The following is a 27,929-nucleotide window of genomic DNA, read 5'->3' as shown; positions in this document are numbered from 1 at the left end:
CCACGAAAGTAACGGATTACTTTTTGGGGTAACGGTCAGTTACTTTCATGGGAGAGTAATTGTAATCGTAATAAATTACAATTTCGCCTTGAGTAATTGTAAATGTAATTCCTTACTATTTTTCAGTAACGTGTACAAGTCTGCCTGTAACTCCTAATTAGAGCGCAGCTCATGAGGAGGAGGAGGGAAGGGTACTGAGGGGAAGGTATACCCCTCCTTCCTCCTCCTGACCTCCTCACCCTGTCTGCCACTCCTCCCTGCGAGTGGCGTCGCCGTCGCCTCACGAGGGTCACGTGACCCCTGTGAGGTCACGTGACAATGACGTCATCACGATGACGTCATCGTAGTCGCGATGACGTCGTCGCCACTGATGATGTTATCAGTGACGTCACCAGTGACGTCACGCGTCTCATAATGCACCGCGCGGTTACGCCGACGGCGACGCCGCTCAAGCCGGAAACAGGCGCCTAAGAGCTGCGCTCTAAAATTGCGGGACACTTAAGACTGCTTACGTGCACGAATGTGGAAGGCATTATCGTCCCGCGCCGTCGCTCCACAGCCCGTCGTATGAAGTACTACGAGCAGAGATGAAGTCCGAAGGGCACCTTTTGCACACGGCGCTCCGGCGGTGACATCACGCTCCCCCACTGCAAAGGTACGGCGCCCCCGCCGGCTCCACGGCTTCCGTGACGAAGCATCTGGGTGGCTGTACCTCGTGTTTTATTTCTGAGGCGCGTCCGCTTTGACCTTGCACAGCGGCGCCCCCACCGGCTTCACGGCTTTCGCGGCGAAGAATCTGCGTTGGTGTGCTTTTTGCATATTATTTCTGAGGTGCGCACGCTTTGATCTTGAGTGGGGTGTGTTTGACGACGTATTTTTATGGCCATCTTTCGGGCACAACGCCGACGCCGAGTTTTCGCGTAATGGGACATATAATGCTTTACTTTTAATAAAAAATCATTAATGTTTCTGTCTTCAGTGGCCCTTTAGAAGTCCTGCAGCAGCACGTATAGACGCTTCGCCTCCCTAAAATGCACCAAAATATTTTAGAGCGCAGCCCTTAGGCGCCCGTTTCCGGCTTGAGCGGCGTCGGCGTAACCGCGAGGTCACGTGACCCACCAAGGTCACCCCAAGGTCACGTAACCCCCAAGGTCACGTGACCCCCAAGGTAGCGTGACCCCCCCCCCCCCCGGAGCATATTCAAGAATGAGGGGAGGAGGAGGAGAAGAAGGAGGAGGATGGGTCTACCCTCTTCTCAGTACCCTTCCCTTCTCCTCCTCAAGAGCTGCGCTCCAATTCGACGTTACAGGGAGTTGTAAACGGCTTTCACTTTGTAAACCTTGGCTCAAGTTACGTGGAATACCCTGCATATATATATATATGTGTGTGTGTATATATATATAAACTAAAGTTATACCCAAGCCCTCGGCCCCCCGCCGCCATGCCCGTTATAAATATTTCTTCTTTTTTTGGGAAACATTTGTATCAAAGTTTCTGAAAAAAAAATACCATTTGTTCCCGAATCTCCTCGCACTTGTAAGAAACATCCGACTGAAACTACATATTAGTTTTCTTCAGTTTTTCATCAAACCAAAAACTGTATTTCAATCACAGTAAGTCACGTCCAGTAATTAGCGAGCATTACAGATTTTATTGGAAACACAAGACTTTCTTGAAATAAGAGATAGCGCACAAGCTAACTGTAGTATCGTGGGTATTACCACGTGAGCAGCCAGGACGTCGATACGCGAGCCTGTCACGCGGACCAGAGAGCAGCACGAGCGGGGACTCTGGAGCATGCTGCGCTTCGAGCATATTCTATCTTTTCTGCCGTATTAAATTACGAGTTTGCTGTGATGTAGCGTTGGCCTCCATACATAACACTAACTATAGAGCAAGGATGAAAAAAAAAAAGAGACAAAGGAACGATAAAGGGAACAAACACAACACCGTCACAGAACCAATCCGTTTATTTCACACGGGCTCCGACGGGAAGTCCCCGAACACTATACGGGCGTAAAAAAATTGTATAAATAAGCTGATGCTCTGAGTGCAGTTAAAATGATGCTGAAGCAAAAATGTGCAGTTTTCAAAATATTGCCCGAGCGAGCTTCCCGGGTTGGTACAGTACTCACATATCTGATTCGTACAGATGGATGTTGATCGGATTATTGTGTTTCTTTGAACGAAGTTCTCTGATCGCACTGATTGAGCGAAACCGTCAGCGGGAAGCAGACGCTGCGAGCGAGGCCTTGTGGGAGTAGCCGTGGCGGAGAGGACGTATGCTTGCTTGTTCTCTCTCTCGTTTTTCGTTCGCCTGTGTAGGTGTTATCATAGAGTTATTACAATAAACGCTAGAAGCTTAGCTGGCGCTAGTGTCTACGGGACTTCCGGTTCCAAATTGAAGCAGACAGCATGCAGTCTACATTTTCAGCCTCCCTGTGTATTCCTACGGGAAAACGCGCGTGAATTTTGTCTCTTCGCCGGAAAATAACATGAATAACTTTTCTCATTTCGGTTGTACCGGATAGTATGCACCTTTATTGGTATTGTGAAAGTGTAATTGCTTTAGTTACAGCATTTTTCTTTACCACTGAATGATGTTAAACTTCGCTCTATTTTATGTCCAAACCTCTGTTTCAAGGAAGGGATGTGAAAACGAGCGACGATTATAAGCAAACTAACGATCGAAAGGAATGTAGAGTGTGTTCAAGGTTTGCTAGCATTTCGGTGGTGCTTATATATTGCTAATATGCCCGTCCTGTCATTGGAGGAAAATGACTCCTTCGTGCACCTTTACGATCGGTTAAAGAAACATTCGAACGCAAAAAATAAAGCTCGTGAGCTACGAAAGGTGTGTCTTTTTATTATTTTCTATGTCGGGCAGTTTTTATCGGGCACCTGCTCTATATGGCCTCCCCTATTTGCAAAGATTTGGAGCGTGCGGGTGATGATTTGAACCCAGAACAAGCATCTTCGCACATATTCATGAGCAGAAAGAATAAAGCAGTACTTATTTATTGCAAATCCGACTATATTACGTGGCTTTCAATTTATTTTGATCGTCTGCATGCACAAGGAGTTACTTATCCAGTGTTAATGCGTACTTCTTGCCGTCTCTCTTGGTTTTCCACATGTCCTTCGTTTGTTTGGCACGTATATTCCCCATGCTGGAAAGCGCCGACGCCGTGTTCGCGCTAACAGTGCCCGACAGTGCAGATAAATACACGTACAAAGCGGTTTTAACACAGTTTTTCATACCACGAATTTCAAATAAAAATGCTGTAACTGACCAATTATTTCCTCTGTGTGACCGAGAAATGTTACAATGTGCCTAATACGTACAAATTATTAGTGATATTTGCTCTTATAATCGAGCGCAGAGAGAAACCGCACTCGCTTTTTCCCATATTATTACCGGAAGTCAATTTCTGACTGCTTGCTGTCTTCTTCAAAATGAAACAGCACAAGCTGAGCCTCTAGCGTTTCTTGTAATAACTCTATGGGTGTTATTCACTGGCGGCCATAGTTGAGCCCGCTGTCGCAGGGCACGAGCTTACGATGAGCACCTACAACGCTTCCGCAACGCGCACATCCTCTTGGAAATTAAATGGAGCATCGTTCTGAGCATGCGCAGAGAACGCTGCGCTCAATTATGGCGCCCCGTGAATACCACCTTTAGGGGTATTCACGGAACGCCATACTCTTGGACGTTGCTCGCAGGTTCGCTGTGCACGCGCAAAATTAGCTCCCACTTATCGTCTTTCAAGAGCAACGGTTCTGATTGTGTGGAATGGACGTTGCACCTGCATCTGCGTGCATTCTTTGCAGGCCGTCAAACCCAGTGCCATAGTGAAGCCCAAGCTCTGGGTACCTGTGCGCTCGCAGACCTTGAGCACCGGTCAAAGCTGTGCACGCGCGTTGACCACTTCTAACTGCCAGAAAAAGTTGTTCTCGAGCATCGTTCTGAGCATGCGACGAGGACGTCTGTAGCAGGTGTACGTACGGCAGAACCACGGCCACTCGATCCCCCCTGTTGGTGCGGCCTGCCGATGTCTTTCCGAAAACAAAAGAGCGCGCGTGAGAGGAAAACTCCCATTTTCCGTGGGGGCGCTGCACATCGGTGAGCGGTAGAGTGCCTTCACACACACGCGCGCTTTTGCTTGAGTGGTGACATCTCAGCCATTTTTCCGCCCAGTCGTTTCTTCATGCATATTGAAGTGCGCGCAATCCGGTGTCAGTCAGCTCGAGCGCGTAGCTTTGGCTAACGCATAGACGTTATTTTACCGCCCAAGTCACACACCGAGCGCTCGAGAGCGTCACGCGCTGACGCATCCAGGGCAACAATGAATATCTTCACCCTGAGACAGACAGACATGTGGGCACCCTAGTGAGCGGTCTTGTGAGTTGAAAGCTATACTCTGTTTCACCCAGTGTACCGCAGGAAAGGTTGTAAGCGCGAGCTCCTTGCTCTGGGGCAGATCTCGGCGGCACAAGCTCTCGTGCAGTAAGGGCATTTGTCAACGCTATGAGCTCGCGCTTCCAGCCTTCGCTGCGGTACAACATAAGGTGAAACGGAGTATAGAAAAGGCGCCCAACGCGCTCTTGCTCCGCTACCCAGATAAAATATCTGCCTGTCATTGGCTTCACCGATACCGAGGCGCTGCCGCGGTTGCAGAAGGCAGCCAGAACTCGCTTTCCCCCCACCTATGCACCGCTGTGCTCGGCGAAAATATCGCTGTGTCACTCTGCGCTAGCGTGTGTGGTTTGTGTTGGCATTTTGGAAGCTGCCGGAAATGTAAACGCGCGTTCTAGTTCTGAATGCCAGACGGCGATGAAATGTGCCAACTCCACTCGTGAAACAGGAAATCCTGCAGTTGATCAAGTATAATGAAGTCTCTTTCGAACTTGAGTTTGCATCGCTGACTTAAATGGCTGGCTACTTGGCCTTCGTTTGCGAACAAAAGGTGACAATTTTTATTAATAGAAATTTTCGTAATTTCAAAGTAATTAGCTGAAAAATTCAACCTAGCAAAGCAATAAGAATTTCTCAGTGAAAGCAAGGAAGGCTAATGTGTAGAACCCGCTAAACTTTGCAGGTGACGTGTCCTGAATGCAAGCGCAACTTAAGGGAAATGCATCACATGACGGAGCATATCAGTCCATGTTTAGCCTTGACCAAGGAGGACTCAGCTATCCACGACCTGAAGCTGTCTGGCTGTGCAAGCTCGTCTGCACCTTTGTCGAGAGGGCTCTACAGTCGGCAGAGATTCGTCGTCGTGGACGGATTTGCAAGGTCCTCTCGAGCGCTGTGCTTTCACACCTTATGGACTGCCCGCTGTTGTGGTGGGTTAACTGCCGAGACCCCTACCACAGCGAAGAGCTCTGCGAACTCTTTCTCAAGAAACTCCTCAGACCTTTTTTGGCAAACTGGGCTGGTGACCTAAACAGCCCACTAGAGAATATATTGAGGCTTTCGCGGAAGCCTTCCCGAAAGGTGCTCCGCTTGTGAACTATATGACTCCCTTGGTCTGTTTTTTGTGAACAATGAAGTTTATATTGCTGAAGTTATGCAGGCGGAATTTGATTTTATATTGTCCTTCACAGATGAATAAATAGCACAGCTCGCGCGTGCTCGAGCGTCGGTTAAAACCGGCAATCATACGGCCTAGCTATATCCAACTATAACTCCTATATTACAGTGGTAATAGAAACGAGGCAACAGTTACGGGAACAAGAAAACGACGATTCGCTCATACTGCCAGCAGAATGGAGCTTTAACGCGCAGCCTGCTGCTGAGTGAGGTTTTCGCAGAAAAAATTATGTGCTTTTATTCTACACAGATTTGTCACATCATTCATGCAATCAGGCGCTCGTTTCAATTGAGACTTGCGGCTTCACGAAAAAAAATCTAAATAGCCACACCGGGCCGGGCCGGGCGTACCGCTCCTCTCTCACTATATTTCGTCTTACCTTAGCATGGACTAACCGCGAACGCTGTGCTAGCGCGAGCGGCTAGCCTTTACTGCCTTGACTGGAGCACTCGCTGCACGAGCGCTCATGCAGCCGCCGAGGCTTCCTTCGAAGCAACTATCTCGCGCTTTTAGCACGCGCGGCTAACAAGTACATACTAACGTGAAACGGAGTATAGAGTTCCTCGATATGCTCCCTCGAAAGGAACTCAATCTCTCACCGATAACGAGTGCCACGGCTGGCGCTGCGGGGTAAAGTAGAACTATCGCCCTCACCGGCGGAGTGAGGCATACGGCAGGCCGCTCCCAAGGGGAGTCCTAATCGAGTGGCCGTGGCAGAACTTTAGGCCTCTTCCTTGAAACATGCTCGCGCTCCTCATGAGACGGCACATCGTTGCCCCCTGCTGCTTTGATCTAGTAACGTTGGCTGCTGCTGCTGTTGCCGCACGTCGCTATAGACGCTTTGAGCACGCGCCAGATTGAGTTGCCACTGCCGACCTTCTCTTCTTGTCTTACCGAGGTGCCGAGCCACTGAAGCGGGCTTTGACGAGCCTCCAGAAAGACTTACGCTGGGGAGAAGGACACAGTAGCAGCTAAAGTGGCAATAACCTATCCTGCTGTGGCAATGATGAAGTGAAGCGAACAGAGTAAGAGGAACCAAAACCTGAAGGTCAGTTATGGCGGCACCCACGCACAGCTGCCTGAAAGCGTCTACAGCAGAACCACGGTCCGATCTCGAGGTGCGAGCAGGCACGAAGACGCTCGACGATCACGATATATGCAGAGGTTGCCGAATACCGGATGGATGGGTAACTAGCAGCTATGCCCGATGTAACGGTCGGCACGTTGCGCCACGTAGTCTAAACCGGGCAGAGCGCCTCCCTAAGCCGGCCTGTCTGGCCGGGCAAGTAACGTTTTTGGAAGCTCACGAAGCGAGATTCCAAAAACGTACACCATGCAGGGGCTGCGTACTGTATTTTTATGTTAATTTAATAAATTTGGACACGACTTCGCTCAAAACAGCGTAACTTATAACAAATTGGTGCGCCACAAATGCCATTACGACCCAACATTTTCACCCAAAACATCGGTCCAGCACTTCTTTAAACTTGTCAGAAAAGTGTCTTTAAGTGGTGCATTTCTCGTCATAATAAAAAAATCCGAGACACTGAATACATAAAATAACAGACAAGCGCACACACGCCGTCTCAAAGCACGGCTACTGATTTTATTTAACGTCATCACTTTTAGACATTCGTCCACCTTCTTGGGGGTTTCCACACTCCTCCCGACAAGATAACAATCAGCAAGTGTCATAGTCAAATCTCATGAGTGCATACTTGTGGAAAAAAACTTTAAGCCAAAACATGCATCCTTTTCTTATGCACATCGGAGGAAACAGAAACAAATCGTGTGGTTGACGCTGCCCCTCACACCATACACTGGAATCAGCTGGATCTGCTTTAGGGTGTTCATCTCAAAGATGGTTTCGAGTTTTATTACAGGTGCTGACATCTAGGAGTAGCGGCGTCAACCAGACGGTTTGTTTACGTTTTCCTTTTTGTGCCTATAAATAGCAGGATCTTTTTTCTTTTTTTTAATCTTTTTCCCAGAAAAAGTGACACCGTATAAAGACGCCCTTGTGAGGAGTCTCTTTGCACTCCGTTTAGTGGCTTGTTTATGCAATTTTCGTACGCCCAAAGAGCGCTCACAAAACACCCGGTATTTTTTAACACAGACGGTGGAAAAATAATACGGTATCACGTCTGTCAAAGTGTCTTGTATTCTCCTCTCAGGTCATTTTTTTTTTCAATACTTCTTTTTTGTTATAGTACTAGATACGGCCCAGATTGCCTCAGCGTGGTTCACGGTTGTATTAATTCCAGTCAAAGGATCAGTGCTAACCCTTTCTTTTTTTTCTCCTTCTAACTTTTACTATCACGAACGACATTAAAAGTATGCCGAAAGCTTTACGGTTTTAACCTAAAAACACCAATAAACACGCGTCAATGTCGGAAATACAAAATCCGCTAAAAACCAAAAACACCAATAAACATCTGTTGGTGTAAGAATATAGAAGTCGGCTAAAACAAAACAAAACAGACGATGTTCTCTGCAAACATGAAGACAAAATGAATCACCTACGCGCTCGCCTCAAGCATTTCCGAAGCATGTCTGCTTCATACATCGGGAATCGAATATGTGACAAATAAATAAACACCGAAATACATCCGCCGATTTTCCTCATAAATAAATACCGTACGGAAATTCTACGGCCTAATAATAGACAATTCGCAACCAATGTCAATAACATACCAGACAACGGGGGAATTGTCTCGCACCGTTTTAACAACCTCCATCGATATGATCAAAATCCGGTAAAAAAAAAAAAATAGTAACATGACGATGGCTTCGGTCGATTTACCTCCACCTCCGCACCGGTGCAGTGAAGTGCAGGGGAGTGTACTTCGGGTAAGTGTATTCAAATACAACCGGACGTAAAACCGTCCTACGCTTTTCTGTACCGGTGCAGGAGGCGCAGGCATAGAGTTACTATAATGTACGCTAGAGGTTCAAGTGGCGCTAATGTGCTGACGCAAATTGCAGCAGACAACAAGCAGTCAAAAATCGACTTCCGGTAATGCATTTCTATGGGAAAGAGTTACTGCATTTTCTCCCTGTGCTCGATCATAAAAGCAAATATCCCGATTAATTCGTGCGAACTAGGTACCTTGGAACATTCCTCAGTCAGGCAGACGAAATTTTTGCTCAGTTACGGCGTTTTTCTTTCAAATTTATCGCATAAAAACGGCGCTAAAACGGCTTCGTACGTGTATTTATGTGCACTGGCGGACACTATTAGCATGAACATGACGTCGGCGTTTTTCAGCATGAGGGATATACGTGCCAAACGAACGAAGCACATCTGGAAGTTGAGGGAGACGGCAAGAACTACGCAGTAACACTGGATCAGCCCCTACCCGTGCATGTGCAATCAAAATAAATTGAAGGCCACGTAATATATTCCGGTTTTAAATAAGTAAGTACCTCGTTATTCTTTCTGCTCTGTACGAAGATGGTTGTTCAAAGTTCAAAATATCACCCGCACGCTCGAAATCTTTGACAACAAGTGCCCGATAAAAGCTGCCCTGCAGAGAAAACAATACGAAGAGACACCTTTCATAGCCCACGAACTTTATTCTTTACGTTCTGAATGTTTTTATCCGCTCATGCACAACGGGGTCATTCTCATATAGTGACAGGAATGGCATATTACCATTATGTAAGCGTCACCTGAATGTTGGCGAGCCTTGAACACACTCTATATTCCTTTCGATTGTGATTTTGCTTTGAATCGGGGCTTGTCTTTACACACCTGCTGCGGAACGCGTGTTTGGGACTGAAATGTTGCGAAGTTAAACATCGTTCAGTAATGAAAAAAAATCGCTAACTAAAGCAATTACACTTTTACAATACTATTTGGTACAACCGAAATAACCAAAGTGTTCCGTGTTATTTTTCGGCGAAGAGACAAAATGCACGCACGTTTTCCCATAGGAATGCACAGGAGCACCGCAAAAGTAGACTGGTTGCTGCCTGCTTCAATTTGCGTCACGGTAGTCGCATAGACAGTAGCGCCAGTTGAACCTCTAGCGTACATTATAATAACTCTATGGGTGCAGGTAAACAGAACGAAGCTAAAGTTGCCCACGTGGTGCTGATGATAATGATACTATGTCACTCTGAAGTTTTCGGATGATAAACAAAGTCAATAAACCGAAACGATGCGTGTGCGTCACTAAGAAAGGAGATGAGTGTCAAGCCCCTGGAAATGGGGAAGGGCTAGTTTCCGTCGTAGACTGGGGTTGGCGCTCTTCCATGTAGACGGCGTTTTCGAAAAACACGGAAGGCCCCGGTCGACGTTGGCGGAAGTAGACTCGAGCTACGATGGCTGCCACGACGATCAACAGAAGAGACAGCAGGCCAAGTGATACTCCCAGAGCCGGCGAGACTGACCCTTCACAGAAACGAAAGATGGGGATGGGAAGTGAAGAGAACACTGGTGAAATTTCTCTCTTTCAATTATGCGTGGAATGTTGATATTATAGCCAAATCAATGAGGCGATACCTGCCATGTATCGCAAGAAAATTTCACGAGAGCGCACAAATAACTTGAATTTCGTTAGTTTACTTCATTGCGCGCGTGTCTGGAAACACTTTGTCTACCATGTATTTGTAATTTTTTTAACTGACTTTCTTGTATGAAGCCATGTAAACTAAAAATGATATGGCTCTTAATGTTAACCTTAGCAAAGGCTGTTTTAGAACACCCAAAAGATTGTTATAGAAACAGGTAAACATACTAGCGTGCTAATGACATCGATTTGCTGCAATGGATGTATTAAAACGAGATTTGCTACTCTATGGAACGTAGTATATTCGAAAGAAAGTTAGCGAACGAAGACTGTGGATTGTACACAAAGGTTCAAATGGTAATGCTATTCATTGAACAATTGCGTCATACTGTGGAAAGGGTCGCACGTCCAATATCATGGAACTGGATGTTAATTTTGGGAAAGGCGTACAAATAATTTGTTCTTCAAATATTTGAGGATGATCTTTTTAGGTTTACACCTTATTAACAAGAATTACCCTTTTTAATATCAAGCTGGCCGAGTAAAGTCTAAGGAAGATAATCCAGACACCCCAGCTGACTATAAAACATCATAATCTCAACCCCTGGCGAGACACGGTAACACAGGATAACGGAACACACAACGCAAAGTTTTGTGTCGTGTTGTCTGATATTTTTATTCCTCCCTTTATGAGGTTTTGAAGTATAAACTAAAATATTGTTCGAAGTTATAAAACACTATTAAACGCTTTCTAATTCACGAGCTCTAGTTTCAAAATTTCTTGAAAATACTTCTGCCAGTACTCTCGCTGTTTTCCTTTTGTTTGTTTACATAACTGGCTTAAATAATCAGAATGAAATTCACGAACTTTTCGCGTTCCAGCTTGGCATCAAATTCGAAAACAAAAATCCAATATTCCGTTATCGTCATCACGCGTAACAAAAATAAATAATTCTATGAAGTTGACATACGTCTCAGTGGGTCGAGCATCTTAGCAAGTACTGATTACAACAATCGACGGTTTCACAAGCACTGGTGAGGAGCAGGGCAACGCACAGTTTCGCCTTAGCATAGAACCAAACTGAGGACACGGGTACGATATTCAAAGCCTTTAAGCGCGTTCACCTTCTACAGCCGCTCCATGAAGCACTTTTCATACTTAGAAGCTTATGTTCCCATACTTTCCACAATACATAAAAACTGTGGACGGTTATGGTGAGACCTGCTACGAGACTCCGAGGGCTGTAATAGCATGTATCAAACTGACAAACGCATCAAGCTACTTTAACTGTTCTCGCGGTTCCACCCTACTGCTCAAAGGGCTCTTTTCCGCGTGGCTCAATTATTTACTGTTGTGTCCCGAATTGTAAGTCGACATCGGGGAAGACTTCCGGCGTGCCTATCCACCAGCTGCTCAGAGATTATTCGCTAAGCACCGCGGGAATGAAGAGGATACCAAGAAATAGCATTGTTGTAGACGATAAATCTCCATCTACAGTTGTGGGCAGCAGGCACTTTAAGCTAGGGAATGATGTAACGGGATACCGCATAAACAACTTAGCCACAGGAATTCTTCTCGCGGTGTTCGACCTAAGAAAACCCGAGGAGAACCCATTCTGAAGCAGTCGGCATTCACGCCGAAAAGCAGAAAACGAAAAGCACATATGTTGGCACCCCAAAAGGATTGTAGGCAGACCGAGCAAGCTTAACCAAACGGCTCCTAAAGACCGACGACCAGTTCGCGCTTTCCACTTTCCTCCCGATTCCTTTTCTCCTTCTCTCCTACCCTGTCCACCGTTGCCTGTGAGCCCACGGCGAGGAGGATCCTCTGCCGTGCAGAATCTCGAGTCTAGTCGTCGGCCTTTAAGCACGCGCTCCCGTGCTTTTCACGGCACAGTCAACGAAAATCGTCCTCGAGTACAGTAGTGACGCCTCATACGGTCGCGCTGCGGCATAGCTCCCACGGTCCCTCAGCCGCGCTTTCAGTCTACTCCGCCGCAGTGCCGCATTGCAATCACCGGAGAGGCCGCAAAAGAGCGAGCGCACATCCAAACCGGTGGCAGGTTCAATCCCCGTGCGTCCAAAGGTTTGTGTCACTACCCAATTATGAAAAGTTTCGATTCCCTTTTTCCGCGCTTATCGACATCAGCTTGCGGTAATCCACGTGCCGAAAGGTGCCGAATTCTATAAGGTAGCATTTCTGGCGATGCTTTATCAGCCTCGCTGGCGTGTTAAATACCGGCTTTCGATTAGTTTAATTCCAAATGCGTCGGGTAACATTCGGACATTCAACTTTCCTTCAATCGGGAAATATGATTACAACCGGCTTTGCTAATTGGATGATGCCGCAACCAATACGATTGCCACACAATGCAATAAGAACGTCGAAGAACGAATCCCAAAGCAAGAAACGTGAACCAAATAGGTCACGCCCCGCGTTATGTAAGATGTCGCTGACTATAGTGGATGCCTTAAAGCTCATTCAAACGAGAACGGAATAATTAAAAAGTTATTTTCATAATAAACACGTTTTTTTACGCTTTGCACAAACTACAAGGAAATCGCACCGCTCACTGAAAAACTGCGCGAACCTCAAAAAAAAAAAAAAAATAAAACGCTGAGTTTACATATCCCTTTTTAATGTGAGACAACGGGCAAACGTGTATTTGTTTAGAGACGTCGGCTACTCACCAGTGAGTGGACTAGATTGGCCACTTCCTGAAAGAAAATTTGAGAAAAAATGTTAAACAGCTATAGATACACTCTATCGTTTCGTCCTTAGTCATCGTTTAACGCCCATTCTAGACAAACACCCTAGATAAGCGCTTCTAGTTGAGAACCGACGATCAGTTCGAGCTTTCCAGTTTCCTCCGCTTCCTCCCCTCACCCCTTGTACCCTGTCCACCGTTGCCTGTTTCCTCCTCCCTCAGGGCGAGGAGGATCTTCTGCCTTGCAGAACCTCGTGTCTGGTCGTCGGCTTTTAACGAGTACTTGTACGTGGCACGGAAGGCGGCGAACAAGTGCCTTGCGCAACCAAAGCTCGAAGAACGCGCCTGATTGCCGAGAAAAACCCGGTTATCCTAAAGGGATCCCGCTAGTTCTCTGATTTCAATTTATGCCACGCCACTAATTCATCGTACAGTCTGCATACGCTGCCTCAGACATGTTTTTTGTTGTTGTTGTTTGCATGATGGTCTTGTCGCATTGGTCATGAAAACTGTCTGCAGAGTGGTTCCAAGCATACACATTTATCAAGAAAAACATGATTGAAACATGACTGAGGAGTATCCGGACTCCGGAGATAGTTCTGACATGATGGTTGTTGTATGATGTACGAGCGGCACGAATGCGGCGTCATGGCTTCGTCTTTTTAAAGAAAGTCACTAAATTGTGAACGTCTTCCCCAGTTGCGTGCGGTTTCTGCTTTTATTTTAGCTTTGGTTGGGGGAGGGTTCGCGATAAAAAAAAAGGACAGAAGAAAAAATTTATGCGAAAAAGAGAAAGAAAAAAAAGAGGAGGATGAGAAAGAGAAAACGAAACAACGAAAAAGTTATCGAAATATCTTATTTGTATCGTTTTTGGTAATTCTTTTTTTTTTCTTTCTACCACACTAGACGCTTGAAATAAATACATCAATGGATAACCCCGTAGCTTGAGACAGCCTACGTTATAAAACAAATTTGTGCGTTCACTTTCCTGCAGAACGCAAGAAGACAACCAATCGTGGCGGAGAATAGAAAGACCTGGGCCAATCACGAAGCTCGGAATACGATTAGGCCGAAGGAATTAGGTGCGCTCAGGAAAAGTGCGCAGGAAGTTTCGCTTGCACACATCGCATTGTTTTAGGCCTTATCGCTTTCAAAGCGATATCATTCACTGGGTTCGTCATTCCCTATGATCTGATAAAAAAAAAAAAAAAAACTACATATGCTTTTTTTTCTTTAGCGATATATGTTTATTACCTCGAAAAGCCAGCCGACGGATCCGTAAGGAGCGGTTACACCAGGTAAACAGATGTGTGAACCAGCTTTGCCAATGTACAAGGCGGGCCATAGCAGGCGATCTCAGGATCGCCAGCCCATGAGCATTACTGTGATAGATATGTATGGCATCAAACGCCCACGGAGCACGTTACTCTACGTTCTGACCAAGAGATGGAGAAGTTTACTGTACTCAATTTTTTCAAGTACCTTTTAATGTAATAGTTAAAGCCGAAAACAAAGTCTAACGCACGGTTCATATATCCTAAGCTACAAAACTTAAAACTTAACAGTACTTAGAGAAAAGCGTATCATGGTCCTTTATATCTCTAAAACATTCAAACATTCCCTTTTCTCATATTATAAAGGTGCTCGATTTTAATTTCAGCAGGTTTATTTAGGTTTATTTAAAAAAAAAAAAAACTCCGTGAAAGCTACACTAATCCGGTTTGTGCAGGAGAGTTATATGGCTAGGGAAACATAAATAGAAAGATAGTGGTTACGATAAGTCGAATAATAAACTAAAATATGTGAATTCACTCTTTAAATATTGATAATAAACATATGGTTCCAATTAAAAACTTGCTTAGCATCAATAAAAATTCCTTGAAGGGGCACTCCGGCAATTTCTTTATGGTCCCCGATTTACCTGAACATTTGCTGAACACAGTAAGAAACATGGTGCAAATAGTATCCCAACTATTAGGTTAAAATATTTTTTTTCACGAAGATATTAAATTAACACTTTCGGTCCTCACCATGCTTTTCAAACTGAGTTTCTTTTGGTAACAACGAAAAAGTGACGTCACCGGAAGGCCGGGGTTCACTCTTTGGACTGTAGATTTTGTTCCTAACAAACTCCAAGCAGTTTCATGGTGTCTGATAAATGCTTTGGAAGGCCGGTCCAGTGCTCAAGCGTCAGCACAGAACAAATGCTTGACATATTCTATTTATAAAACTGCTTGCTCGACTGATAAGACGTCACGACAATGAAAAGTGCGGTATATTTAAATTTTAATTTTCGCATAATTTTGATTGGCCGATTTCACAATAACTTTTATGAATGTCGCGGTACTAAATAGCATACCGGAAAGGGTGCCCAGGCCGGGGATTCAGAAACTATATACTATTGAGAGGGTCCGAAATATCGCCGGGGTACCCCTTTAAGCCGGGGTCACACTGCTTGTGCATAATACAAAATACAGTCTGCATACAGATTCGAACGCGAGTCATCGCGAGATCCGTGCTTCGAATGCCGTATGTCAATGAGTTCAAGGAGAAAACTTGGCACGTGGCATTCGAACCACGGATATTGCGGGGACTCGTGTTTGCAGACTGTCTTCTGTGTGATGTATGAGCAATGTGATCTAAACTTTATTCAATCAATGTTAGAAAGACTTGGAACACGTGGGAAGCACAAGTGAGCGCCAAAGTTACCACTCGTGCAGCAGGAGGAAGGCTAAGGTTCGAAAACTAGACTTTACCAAACCCCGCCCTCCCCTCCCCCCCCCCCCCCCCCCCCCCACCCCCGGGACCGTTTCTGTCAAAATCAGAGAAAACCAATAAACCCCAAATCAAAACTGTTCTTCAATTAAAAAAAAAATATTGCGGTTACTTAGCTCGGTTATGTCACGATATACGTAGCGTGAGCTTATCCGCACAAAATGAGATGCGCTATCAAGCGGCTCCGGTGCAGCGTCAGACTTGGCTACTGCGCAACGGAGGCGCACAGCTGGGCACACGGCGGCGGCAGTGCGTCTGTCGTGGCTATGACGTCACTCCTCTGGAATGTGCAGACCGGCGAGGCGCGCGCGGTTGCGGCGGCGGCTCCGGCGCGCCAGCTGTGCGCCGTGTGACGTCACTGCTCCTCGCGCATGCGCAGACCGGCGAGGCGCGAGCGGCGGTGGCGGAGCGCGCGGCGGCGGCGGAGCGCGCGGCGGCGGTGGCGGCTCCGGCGCGCCAGCTGTGCGCCGTGTGACGTCACTGCTCCTCGCGCATGCACAGCACGGAGCATGGCTCATTAGGCGAGCCACGTGAAACTGCTCAACCTCGGCCAGTGTAGCTCACGCTACGAAAAATCTGCTCCGAGGGAAGAATATATTGATCTACAGCTTTATTCCTTCCTGACCCGAAAGACAGCACCCCCAAATGGGCTGTCCGGAAGGCTTTTCCTTAGTTCGGAACCGCACATCTTATTCCGTTTCTTTTATTTATTTTTTTCTCGATCGGAGACGGTCTCCAAGTTTTTTGGTAACGCGTAAGTTCCCCGGAGGTTGAAAAATTCCATGCCATATATGTCCTTTTTTCTTTTTTTCTTTTTTAGATGGGCCCTGATAACTCTTGATTTCTTGGCTGACACCGACAATTGATACCGAAAACACCGAATCGGTGGCGAAAAAATAAATCCCTAAGAATCGTTCCCGAACTTGAAGAAAAATAAACCCCCAAAATGCGGAACTCTAGTGATAACACGCCCTCGCAGTAGTTGTCTCTTATCATCCGCGTTTATGCACCACTAGCATAGTCAGTTCGGCAGCAGTGCCCACCGAAGCAACACCTAATCATCTGTATTTCTGCAGCATCCTTGGCACGCGAGGATTCCTTTCGCCAAACATCGCCCGTCATCGTGCAACGCCGACAACACCACGTGCCTGGAAGGGACAAGATCAGCGCGCCACTGACGGCCAAAGTCTACAAAAGAAGCCTGCCCAACATCCCAGACCTCAGTTCGGCAGCAGTGCGCACCGAAGCAACACCTAATCATCTGTATTTCTGCAGGTGAGCACCACGTATTTCTTGTATAAACTCAGTAAAGCGTCTGTGCACTGCTGCCGAACACAGCAACAACTCTTAGTATATTGAAACTGTCTTTGTGGGAGTGACGAAGTTCCGTTGGGTGTTGCTTTCTTAATTCCTGATCTATAATGAGTAAGGAAACGAAAGACATTGCGAAAGCCATTGAAGATCTAAGACGCGAACTGAGAGCTGAACTCAGAACTCTAAAAGACAGTGTGAAGTTTTGTAACGACACTTGTGACGGAGTCAACGAAATCAGAAATGAAATGAAAGGGCTCCGAAAAGATGTTCAGAAACTGACGGAAAAAAACGAAGAACTAACAATCGAGAATCAAAGGCTAAACGAAAAAATTGAAGAACTTGAGCAATATCAAAGATGTAATAACCTTGAAATAAAAGGAGTGCCAGAGGAAGGTGATGCATGTGACGTTGTCAAAAGAATTGGGAGTCTCCTGAACGAGCCGATCCTTGACTCGGATATTGACATATGTCACCGTGTCCCGACCTTCAAGCCCTCTGAAAAGACCATAATTGTTCGCTTCGTGCAACGCACGAAGCGAGATAAAATTCTTCGAAAAGCCAGAAAGCAGAGAATGACAACTGAAAATCTTGACTATGGTGGGAACAGTAGTCCTGTTTACGTCAACGAACATCTGACGAGTTCAAACAAAAAACTTTTGGGTGCCGCTGTAGCCAAGAAAAAAACGGTTGGCTGGAAGTTTGTGTGGTCCTCGGGCGGGAAAGTCTTCGCGAGAAAGGATGAGCAAGCAAATGTTCTAAGGATTGCTAACCTGGGTGACGTTGAAAAAATAACAAACTAAATAAGATGACTACACCCACGGGATACACGCAAAGCCATTATAATGGAGGACACTAAACCTGATTGTAACTATTACGATTGTCAGGCATTTAATAAAAAATATGGAAAAGGTGAAGGACAGTTTAAATCTATACACTTAAATACAAGAAGCATAAAAAATAAGGTAGATGACCTCGAAATATTTTTACACTCATTGAGTGCGAAATTTGAAGCCATAGTACTCACTGAAACATGGTTATCTAAAGAAGACACACCACCGTACCTCCAGGGCTATAAATGCGAACATCTGAGCAGAGATGAAAAAAGGAGCGGTGGCATAGCTATTTATCTAAAAAATAACCTACAGTCTCAAGTTATGAATGACCTAACAAGAATGGATGAAAATGTCGAAAGCTTATTCATTAGAACATCTAATACTGTAGTTGCTGCCTTGTACAGACCACCCTCCGGCAATATGTCTGAATTCATGCAATTTCTTGAAAACGCACTCTGTATCCTCGGGTCGTTATCTCTGTCATTCATTATTCTCGGAGATGTGAACATAGACACGCTTTCAGGTGACCGTCATGCGAGAGAATTACGCGACATCATCCATCAGTATGCCTGTGACAATGTGATAACACTGCCAACCAGGGTGACTACAGACACTGCTACATCTCTTGACGTCTGCATTACAAACCTAGATAGTGGACATATTACAGCTGGCGCTATATTATACGACCTTAGTGACCATTTTCCCATCTTCTGCTTTCGGTCTTATTTAACTGGGGAGCACAGCAACGAAAAACAAACGTTTTGGCACCGCCCAATAAATGACGGCTCACTACAAACTTTTCACTGCCTTATAGAACAAGAAAGTTGGGATGACGTCTACGAAGAACGTGAAACGGACCGTGCCTATAAACTTTTTGAGACTAAATTTAGACAGAATTATGATGCTGCATTTCCCCTGAGAGAGATAAAAAGAAGGAAGAAAATAAGAAAACCGTGGGTATCTGGCGACCTGTATGAAAGAATAAAAGAAAAAAACCGCAAGTATCATGCTTTCATCATAAGTCGGGATCTCTCTCTTTTAACTGAATTCAAACGGTTTCGAAACAAACTGAACACCGATCTGAAGAGCGCGAAGTGCGATTATTATCAAGATAAGTTTCTGCATCATCACAATGATAGTCGAAAAGTATGGGACACCGTAAATGATTTAACCAATAGAAGGTCAACACGATATAGCTTGAAGGAAATATTAATAGACAATAGAAATGTATCTGGAAAAGAACTAGCAGACGAAATGAATCGGCATTTTATTGACGTAGGCACGTACATGGGGAATAGTGTCAGCACAGATAACAGTGTGTCCACGATGAATCAGATGCAGTCTATCATGCTAATTCCAACTACGTCAAATGAAGTGCAAAGAATAATTGGAAACTTAAAAAATGATGTGGCCGCTGGAGATGATGGAATAAAATCTTTACCTATAAAACAGACCGCGGGCATTATAAGTCCCATTTTGTCCCATATAATAAATATGATGCTAGAGTCTGGTGATTTTCCCGAAGAATTAAAAATAGCCAAGGTAATTCCTGTGTATAAGGGAGGAGGAGAGGAAAATATTAATAATTATAGGCCGATCTCGGTTCTTCCAGTATTTTCCAAGATTTTTGAGCGCATTATCAATGACAGGTTAATGAGTTTTTTTCAGAAGCACCAAACAATAACGCAGGCTCAATACGGTTTTCAGAAAAATAGGTCTGCGGAACAAGCACTAATTGATATAAAGGATAAAATTGTTGAAAATATTGAAAACAAATTATTGACTCTTGGAGTTTTTTTGGACTTACAAAAAGCGTTTGATACTGTGCAGCACAATATTCTATTGAAAAAACTTGAAATCTTCGGTGTACGAGGAGTTGCACTAAGACTAATAAAAATGTATCTTTCAGATCGTTATCAATATGTATCTATAAATGACCATTCATCTAATAAATTGAAAATACGACATGGTGTTCCTCAAGGCTCTATTTTAGGCCCTCTGTTATTTCTCGTGTACATTAATGACATTACGACAATACCAGGTTCCCCTGAACTAATAATGTATGCCGACGACACAAATATATTCTTTGCTGGTGCGACGAAAAAGTGCGTCGAGAAGTTGGCTAATGAATATCTTTCAAAATTATCAATATGGTTGCAAATAAATCGTCTACAATTAAATACAAAAAAAACTAAGTATATCATTTTTAAACCAGCAAATAAGCAAGACTATAGTTCCATTAAAGTAATATACGAAGGCACAACATTGGAGCAGGTAGCAGAACAAAAATTTTTGGGCGTCTGGTTTGCTGAGGATCTATCATGGAATTGCCATGTAAACAAACTAAAGGCTGATTTATCCCGGGTAACAGGATGCATTTATAGAATACAAAATTTGATACCGACCTGGTTAAAACACACATTGTATTATTCCTTATTCTACTCCAAAATTTGTTATGGTATTCTGGTCTGGGGAACGACGACGGCGGCGAATTATAATAAAATTATCCTTTTGCAAAAAAAAATCTTACGAATGTGTGAAAATTATAAAGGGGATGCCAGAAATTTAAGAACACAACCACTCTTCATCAAATATAATATTCTTAAGGCAGATCAAATATATTACTTCAAACTTTTACTGTGGATACATAAAAATCGACTTTACACCACACCAGTGAACAGCCTTAGTGCATATCCGATTAGAAATCCGAAGCGAAGGATGCCGGCCATAAGAACCAACTATGGTCAACAAACTTTCATTTTTCAAACAACTAAAACTCTAAATAGAACGGACTTCAACATTAACTTTAACAACACGTTACCTGGTTTTAAAAGGGATTGTAGAAGTTTCCTGGTTGGCAGTGAAATCGCATTCTCATTTGGATAGTGTATATCACCAAGAATACAATCACTAGATATAGCTAATTTCAAAGATTTGTTTTCATTGTATTCCTTCATGAGAACTTGCTTGTGATGCTGATATGTCAGAGGAGCACAAGATTGTATTCTAGTTTTTTGTTGTTACTGTTTGTTGTTACTGTTTTCGGTTTCTTACGACCAACACTCGTTTATAGAGTTTTTTTAGCAAATGAATATAGTGTCTATTCTTCTTGTTTCTTTGACTTGTTTCTCTTGTTTTATTTTACCTGTATGATGTTTTGTAGAATATGTTATTATGTAACTACTTTGAGCTGCTGGACTTTAGGGGGCAGAGGCTTTGTCAGGCATCACGCCTTTATCTCTGCCCCCTACGCGGCAAACCCGCGAAACAAAAAAAAAAAAAAAAGAATTGCGGTTGTTGTGCGAGTGGTAACTTCGGTGCAACCTCGCTCTTTTTACGCGCTTCAAATGATACTAATATTGACTGATTTACTGGTTTTCGATTACGCTCAGCGAGTTGCTAATTGTAACCATATGTTTATTTCCACTAATTTCAAAGGCAGTTATAAAACAATTAGCTATTCGTTTGACTTATTGTGAGGATTGGCACTCTATATTATATCTCCCTGACCCTATAAGTTATAACCCACCTGCACAACCACATCACTGTACCTTTCACGGATTTTTTTAAAAATATGTTATGAATAAAATTAAACACTCTTTATGGATTTAAAAATTTACTACATTTCCTAGATAACAATATGTTATCGAGGCAACAAATAAGACAGATTGCCTGTGTGCATTTTAATAAAAACAAAACTTGTTATGTTTTATAATGGCCTGGTGTGTGACTTCGTCTATTTTTGCCCTTCCCCCCCCCTCCCGGCCCCCTTTTGCAAATATTAAAGTGTGTGTGTGGGGGGGGGGGGGGGGAGGGGTAACGCTGTTACATCGCCACTCTTACTCCCTTGTCTTTGTGTAGGCCACTCAAACCCTACGGGTTTGCAAAAAAAAGAAAAAAAAAATAAGTTGACAAAATTAAACGTCACCAGGGATCTCGAGGATGTTTAATTCCTTCCATTCATTACCGACACCTACATTAATGTCAGTGAGCATTGTACCGTGTCAAGCTATTGGTTCATCATTAACCTCGTGGTGTCTTATTCTAATCGTAACTTTTAATTACATCCTGTCAACAGTTATGATGAGTACTGTGGAATTCAAAATGTGGTGTGGTATTGGGCTTGTTAAAGCACTTCTAATTTTGAATAACAATTTCTATTTCCACTCCCGAATTAGTCCCTCTCTTTACTGTGATGCCTCATAGCGCTGCAGGTATCAGAATAAATAAATTGAATAAATTGAATAAATAAGAAAATCACCTTGTTGATGTCCGTCCGGAAAAACTGAAAATAAAAATGAAACAAATGTGCATAATTGCGTTAGTCTTCATTCGGAAATGGCCGCTCGGTTTATTTTACACTAATGTTGACGTCAGATACTTTACGCTGAAAACGCTATATTCGGCTCACGTAGAAACATTTTTTAGAACACCGATGGGGAATGATTACCTGATGCATCTGTCCCTCGGGCATAACACTGAAATCTAACGACGTCCGCGTTAAATGTAATTTTACCACGCCAAATTAAAATGGCATGCGTGTGATTTTTGTTTCAGCTTGACATTAAAGGGATGCTGAACCGAAATCTGGATTCCACGAAACACGGCGGCAAAAGCGTGCAACCGGATGCTACAAACACCAAAACATCACTCATTCAGCGATATCTTAAACTAATGACCGTATTTTTCAAAAAAAGAAAAATGAGACGCATTTGACAGATCTGTATACGTCTTTGTTTCTCCGAGAAGGAGAGGGAACGGCCTAGCGTCTTTTCCACCTCGGCACCTTGAGGAGGCGAAGCGAAGAGAGGAGGAAACGAGATATCTTGACGACACGCGCCTCGTCGGCCTCGTTTAATCTCGACCTCTTTTTCCAAAAATACGGCCGTCCATTCGAGTTATCGCCTTACGAGTAGCGTTGTAGGGATTGTAGCGTCCCGCCTACAGCTCCTGCATTGTTTACTGAAATCCAAATTTCGGTTTACCATCCCTTTAACAAAATCTCGTGATCAGTTCCCAAACATATTGTCGATCTTATAACAAAAAGGTGCCGTAAAATCTTTGCATGCAGCGTCCTCATTTCGAACAACTGTAGTTTGAATTGTTCATTTAAAGTGGAAAAACGCAGGTTATAAGATTGTAGTTAAGCGATCTAAAGCTTGAAAGGGAATTGAACACTTTAGCCTGCACTGACCCTTCTTCGCACTCATTGATACAAGGTTATTCGGGCAAACGAAGAGGCCCAGGACGAACAAACTGAAATTTCTATCAGCATTGAAGGTGCAAGCAGAATTGAAATTTCTTCAAATGAAATGTCTATCAAACTAAAGCGGTACGCAGACTTGAGAATTTCGTCCAAATTGAGACCTTACCCAAACTGAGATCATCGGATTGCATACAATGGCCATGATCGGCGCCCTGATACAACAGCACCCTTACCCTTTCCCTTGCTAGAAATTGTGACGATGATAACGTCTTGCTTTAGTTTTCGCTCCACTACAACGCCCACGATTATTCCACCGCTTCTTTAAATGATAGTAAAGGATAATACCGTAACCCTTCCTATGAACCTTTTCTACGCGGGCGGCGCCATCTTGAATCGCGGAACTTCCTGTATACGGGAAACATCATTTTAGTCTCGCCACACTACTGAGAAAACTTCACGTTTTATTCGCCACTTGTGTACCATTCTTGTTATGCCTTTTCTATATTATTTTACTTGCTTCAGGTTGTAATGCTTCCTTGTTTTTTCTCCATCCCGCATACTGGATTTGTTAACGACGTGGTCGGGGACAAGGGTGAACAAAAAGAAAGAGTCTAGATAACAATGTCCTACTAGATTTTCGACATTAACTACCAAAGGTCAAAAAGAGCCACAATGCTGCGACAATGTTTGGATGGGATTCGTTTCAAGGTGATGGTAACACCCCAAAATGGTGCTCTCAACAACTGTGAGCCAATTGAGCGAAAACTTATATGGTTGGCTAAAGGTCACGAAATGTAAAAAAACACTTCACTTAGTGTTCAGTGCAGCTTATATTACTTTCCCTCGAACACACCACGAGCACCACATGATTTCAACAGCAAAAGGACAACTTAATTCACTCGTCTCTTGGAGGCCTGTTCAAACATAGACCACAGTGCTACCTCAGTGAGATAGTGTTGACTTCGTGCTGTATTAGAGATTCGTACAGTGCTGACAGAGCGCTACATCAGCGCTAAGTTACGTTCAAGCAAGTGCTGCATCAGCGCTGTTCCTAGTGTAATTTGAGCACTGCGATGATATGTGCGGACCGGCCTTTAAGTTACCGAAAAGTAGTCGCTCTCATTTCCGAAGCTGGGGCTGTTTCTTGTGGTAGGCACTCTGTTATCGCTTGGCTAACGCCATTCTTCGCGGGTGGGTTGTAATTGGGATTATTTTTAAAACAAGAAATCAGACAGAAAATAAAGGTGGGCTACCTTTTGGGAGAGGGCTCGCTACCTGGCTGGATTAATTATCTTCTAGAACATTCCACGATTTAAAAAAAACACATGGCTGAAATATTTTTTACGCGATGATATTTAGTTCGTGATCATAATTACAACCAGACACGAAAACATTTTAACTATGATATTATAACGCATGTCTGAGGAGAATTTTGAACCAACAATGTGGGCAATTTATGTGAAACTAGAATGGATAAATAAATTAGCCACGTTATCAGCAAAATACTAATATTATATGGTAACTTCAAAAGTGGTAGTCACTTTTCAAATTTAAAGCAGCACGTTAAAAAGTCGTACAAGTAAACTTGATTGGTCAGCAACTAACATCCATTGTGTGTGTGTTTTTTTTTATTTTGTGTTTGTTGTCTTCTTTTGGTGTAACTTTTCATGCAAAGTTTCATTCATGTATTATAAACTTTAAATGTACACTGTATGAATATATTTAAAGTGAGAAAATCATGTACCTTTCGCAGCTGCGCAGATAAACGCGTTCCTGACACTGCATTTGATGTCGTTCCACAGGGAATCGAAGTGTCGAAGCTCGACGCAGTTCTCGTCTTTGCCATTTGGCTCCCCTTTTTGCCAGTACTCGAAGTCCAAAGGTGAACCATCCAGCCATTCGAAGGTCCCTGCAAACAGTCAATGGGGAAACTCACGAGACAGCGGCGGCATATCCCCCTCCGGAAGAGATCTTTATTACAATAGTCACCGAAAAATTGAGAAAAGCAGGGCATCTCTTTCAGGTGCGCAGCCTCCTGCACGCGCTCGTCACCTTCCATCGTCCTTTGTGTGCGGATGCATGCCTGAGGATCTCGAGCCACCGAAGCGTTGTCGAAGGCAGAAAGTTCGTACTGGAGGCGGGACAACTGAATGACCTCCCTATGGTTCTATACTCTGTTGACCCTTAAGCTGAGTCTGCGGCCAAAGCTACAAGTGCGAGCAAGGACGCGCTCCTGGCTTTCACACGCGGATTTTTAGCACGAGTGCTGACCCTGTGGATGAACGCTTCAAGCAACGACCTCGAGCTCTCATGCTTGTGGCATCGGCTGCGGTCTCAGCTGAAAGGGGCGGTGCAGCAAGTTTTCTACTTTGCACAAATACAGCTTAGAACGGATTCTTGGTGTTAATGACCCGGGAAACACCCCTTCGTTTTTCACCACACGCAATCGAAGTCGCAGAAAAAAAATAAACAAAAACCAGCAGCGTTCATCCCCTCAACTCGCAGCCCGAACAAGTGGCTACGTGATATGGAGCCGATTATATGCCGCCAAAGTTGATCATAGCCACGCGGTGGGGTTGGAATGGCACAGGACACGCTCTGAGTTTCAAACGCTGTTAGGTACGGCTATTGTCGTCATTGCAGCGATTGGACACGGGCTTGTGCCCGAACGCTTCTCGAGCTATCGATTATCCCCAGCCCAAATCGAGTGTTCACGCGATGAAAGGGCTCAATCTATGAGCCGTAATCAAATATCGTCACTGAAAAATACTGCGATCCTCCAGTTAAGTCATCAAGTATCGTGAAGGAGAGATTGAATAAAAGTGCTCGCATCTGGGTCCTTGGAAGTTCACCGCAACAAAGGAGTTTCTTGGCCAGTGGCGTTTCGTGCGAGTATCCTTGAGTCCCACCTGTGCCAGTAAACTCGTGTAAAGTGAAAGACATTCCAATTGAATATTGTTGCAGCGCCCCTTTAAAGGTGAACGGAGTATAATCCTGTCAGTGACCATAATATTATTATAGCGACGGCATAAACTTTCAAAAAGAGATAGCGACTATTACAGGATTGCATTAGGCTTCAAGAGTACGGATGTTCTCTCCCTAGATGGTGCTCAAACAACGATCCTCTACGTGACGTTGTCCCGGAAGACACACAATACTTTCTACAATTACAGTTGTAAGTGGAATGAAAGATTTTGGACTTAAATTTGATTCGACTCTTAGATTCGCAAGTCACGGAACCAAAGATGGTCCGGAGATCTCTGCACAGGTTAAGACTGCTTTTCGCATTTGCACTTGACTGTGTTCAACTGCATTGCGTTCATTAGTAGCCGCTTAACACACTAGTAGACAGGCACCATGTATCGGTGAGGTCCTGCTACACTTCCGACCGGTGTAGAACTAAACAGACTGAAGGTTTTGCAGCATTTCTTGGATGAATTCGAAGTACTGTATATCTAAAAGACGGCCGCTTATAACATTGCCAGAATTATTACAAACCCACGGTAAAATAGTGATATGCAGAACATTATAAAAAATTATACGTAGGGTCCAAAGTGCTCCAGGGCTAGCCGATAGAGCGCCAATGTAGTAGGCGGTGGCAATGGAATGTTTCCCCTTGTAGCACGTCGCTGTGATCGGTCTTCCACGATAGGCTGAAAGCTGACTATGACGTCAGCAAAGGATTTTCCATCGACGGAAATAGGAATGAAAGAAATTCAATTTCTACGGTGTTGGCAGCGTTGGTTTGAGTGTGCTATGATTTCAAGCTTCCACCATGCTATTTACAAACAAATTCAAACTATTGTTCACAAGCTAATGACGTCACGAAAGGTAACCATAGGAGGGCGCCACGTTGTTCGCAGCAACGTTAGTTCGCAGGGCATGCTCAGAACAATGCTCGAGGAGAACGTTTCCTAAAATTTCAGAAAAAACGAACACCGCGCGTGCATAGCTTTGATCAGTGCTCAAGGCCCGGAAGCGCACAGGTAGCCATAGCTTTGGCTTCACTGCCTGTGGGGAGTGCACGAGAATGCACGCTTAACGTCCATTGCACACAATCCTTGTTCTTAGAAACGATAAGTGGGAGCTAGTTCTCAGCATGCGCTCTGAGAAACTTTCATAAAAATGGCGTCCCGCGAATACCCGGGTATTCACTGAACGCCATACTTGAGGGCGATGTTTAGAGCGCACGCTCAGAACAAGCTTACATCAATAGGCTGCTGTAATACCGGCCATCTTATTGTGCGGAATGCACGTTGCAAAAGAACTGTGGAAGGTCGCCGTCAGCACGCGCTCAGCAGGCAGCACTCGTTCACCCGGCCCGCAAGCAGAGAGAAGGAACCCGACCCTCACTTTCCTTCTCGCCACTGTGAAAGGAGGAAATCGCTTCCTCCTCGCCATTTTCCGATTTTTTTTTTTTTTTTTTTTTTTGCCAGCTGTTTGTATTTTTTTTTTTTTTTTTTTTTACAAGTTTGGGGTGAAGGAAATGAAAGCTTCAAGGATCTGAAAAGATTATCCAGAAGCCAGCCGGCACACCTGCGACAAGGAGCTGAACCAACCGAGTAGCTGCTTTGAGCGAGCTCGGCACTTGCTCTTCCCAACGAGTTGCTTAGGCTCTTTTTTAGCATTGGTTTGGAAGACGATTCTTTGCTGTTGTGAGAGCACAAATGCCTTGTTCTGCTCAAAGAAGTAGTCATTGAAGTATCAATTTTAATATAAATATCTGATTTGGCATCTTTCGTTGTTTAGGCGGATTCATGGCGACAACGGGAAGTACGAGCGGCGTTTTTCGGTATCTTAGGGATGGCGCTTCATAGACCAGTGGTTCTGATTCATTATGGTTCGTGGACCGGCAGAGGTGACGGAGGATCCCATCCGTAGTGGGTCTAGCACATTTCGGTGTAGAGCGTTTTGCTGTAGGGCATTTCGGTGCGGATTTTTGGTGCACAGACATTTCAGTGTAGGGACTTTTTGCTGCAAAGACT

General features: G+C 44.3%; 1 protein-coding gene across 3 annotated transcripts in view; it reads right to left on the bottom strand.

Moving 5' to 3' along the window:
- The window catches only part of LOC8051753 (macrophage mannose receptor 1), a 181,311-nt gene that overhangs the window by 59,939 nt on the left and 93,443 nt on the right, over positions 1-27,929 (bottom strand). Inside the window, exons 10-13 of one of the 3 annotated variants that reach the window (XM_040217408.1) lie at positions 24,689-24,853; positions 22,000-22,023; positions 12,800-12,826; positions 2,035-2,317 (exon numbers count right to left, since the gene is read on the bottom strand). In XM_040217408.1, the coding sequence (XP_040073342.1) occupies positions 2,169-2,317; positions 12,800-12,826; positions 22,000-22,023; positions 24,689-24,853 (365 nt within the window). In that variant the 3' untranslated portion in view covers positions 2,035-2,168. Of the gene's footprint in view, positions 1-2,034; positions 2,318-7,178; positions 9,991-12,799; positions 12,827-21,999; positions 22,024-24,688; positions 24,854-27,929 lie in introns of those variants that run through there. The other 2 variants (XM_040217407.2, XM_040217406.2) reach the window with 2 other exon arrangements.

Source organism: Ixodes scapularis, unplaced genomic scaffold (genome assembly GCF_016920785.2).
Source record: "Ixodes scapularis isolate PalLabHiFi unplaced genomic scaffold, ASM1692078v2 PGA_scaffold0__279_contigs__length_252992795, whole genome shotgun sequence".
Classification (NCBI taxonomy): Eukaryota; Metazoa; Arthropoda; class Arachnida; order Ixodida; family Ixodidae; genus Ixodes; species Ixodes scapularis.
This window is presented reverse-complemented; position numbering and strand designations above follow the sequence as displayed.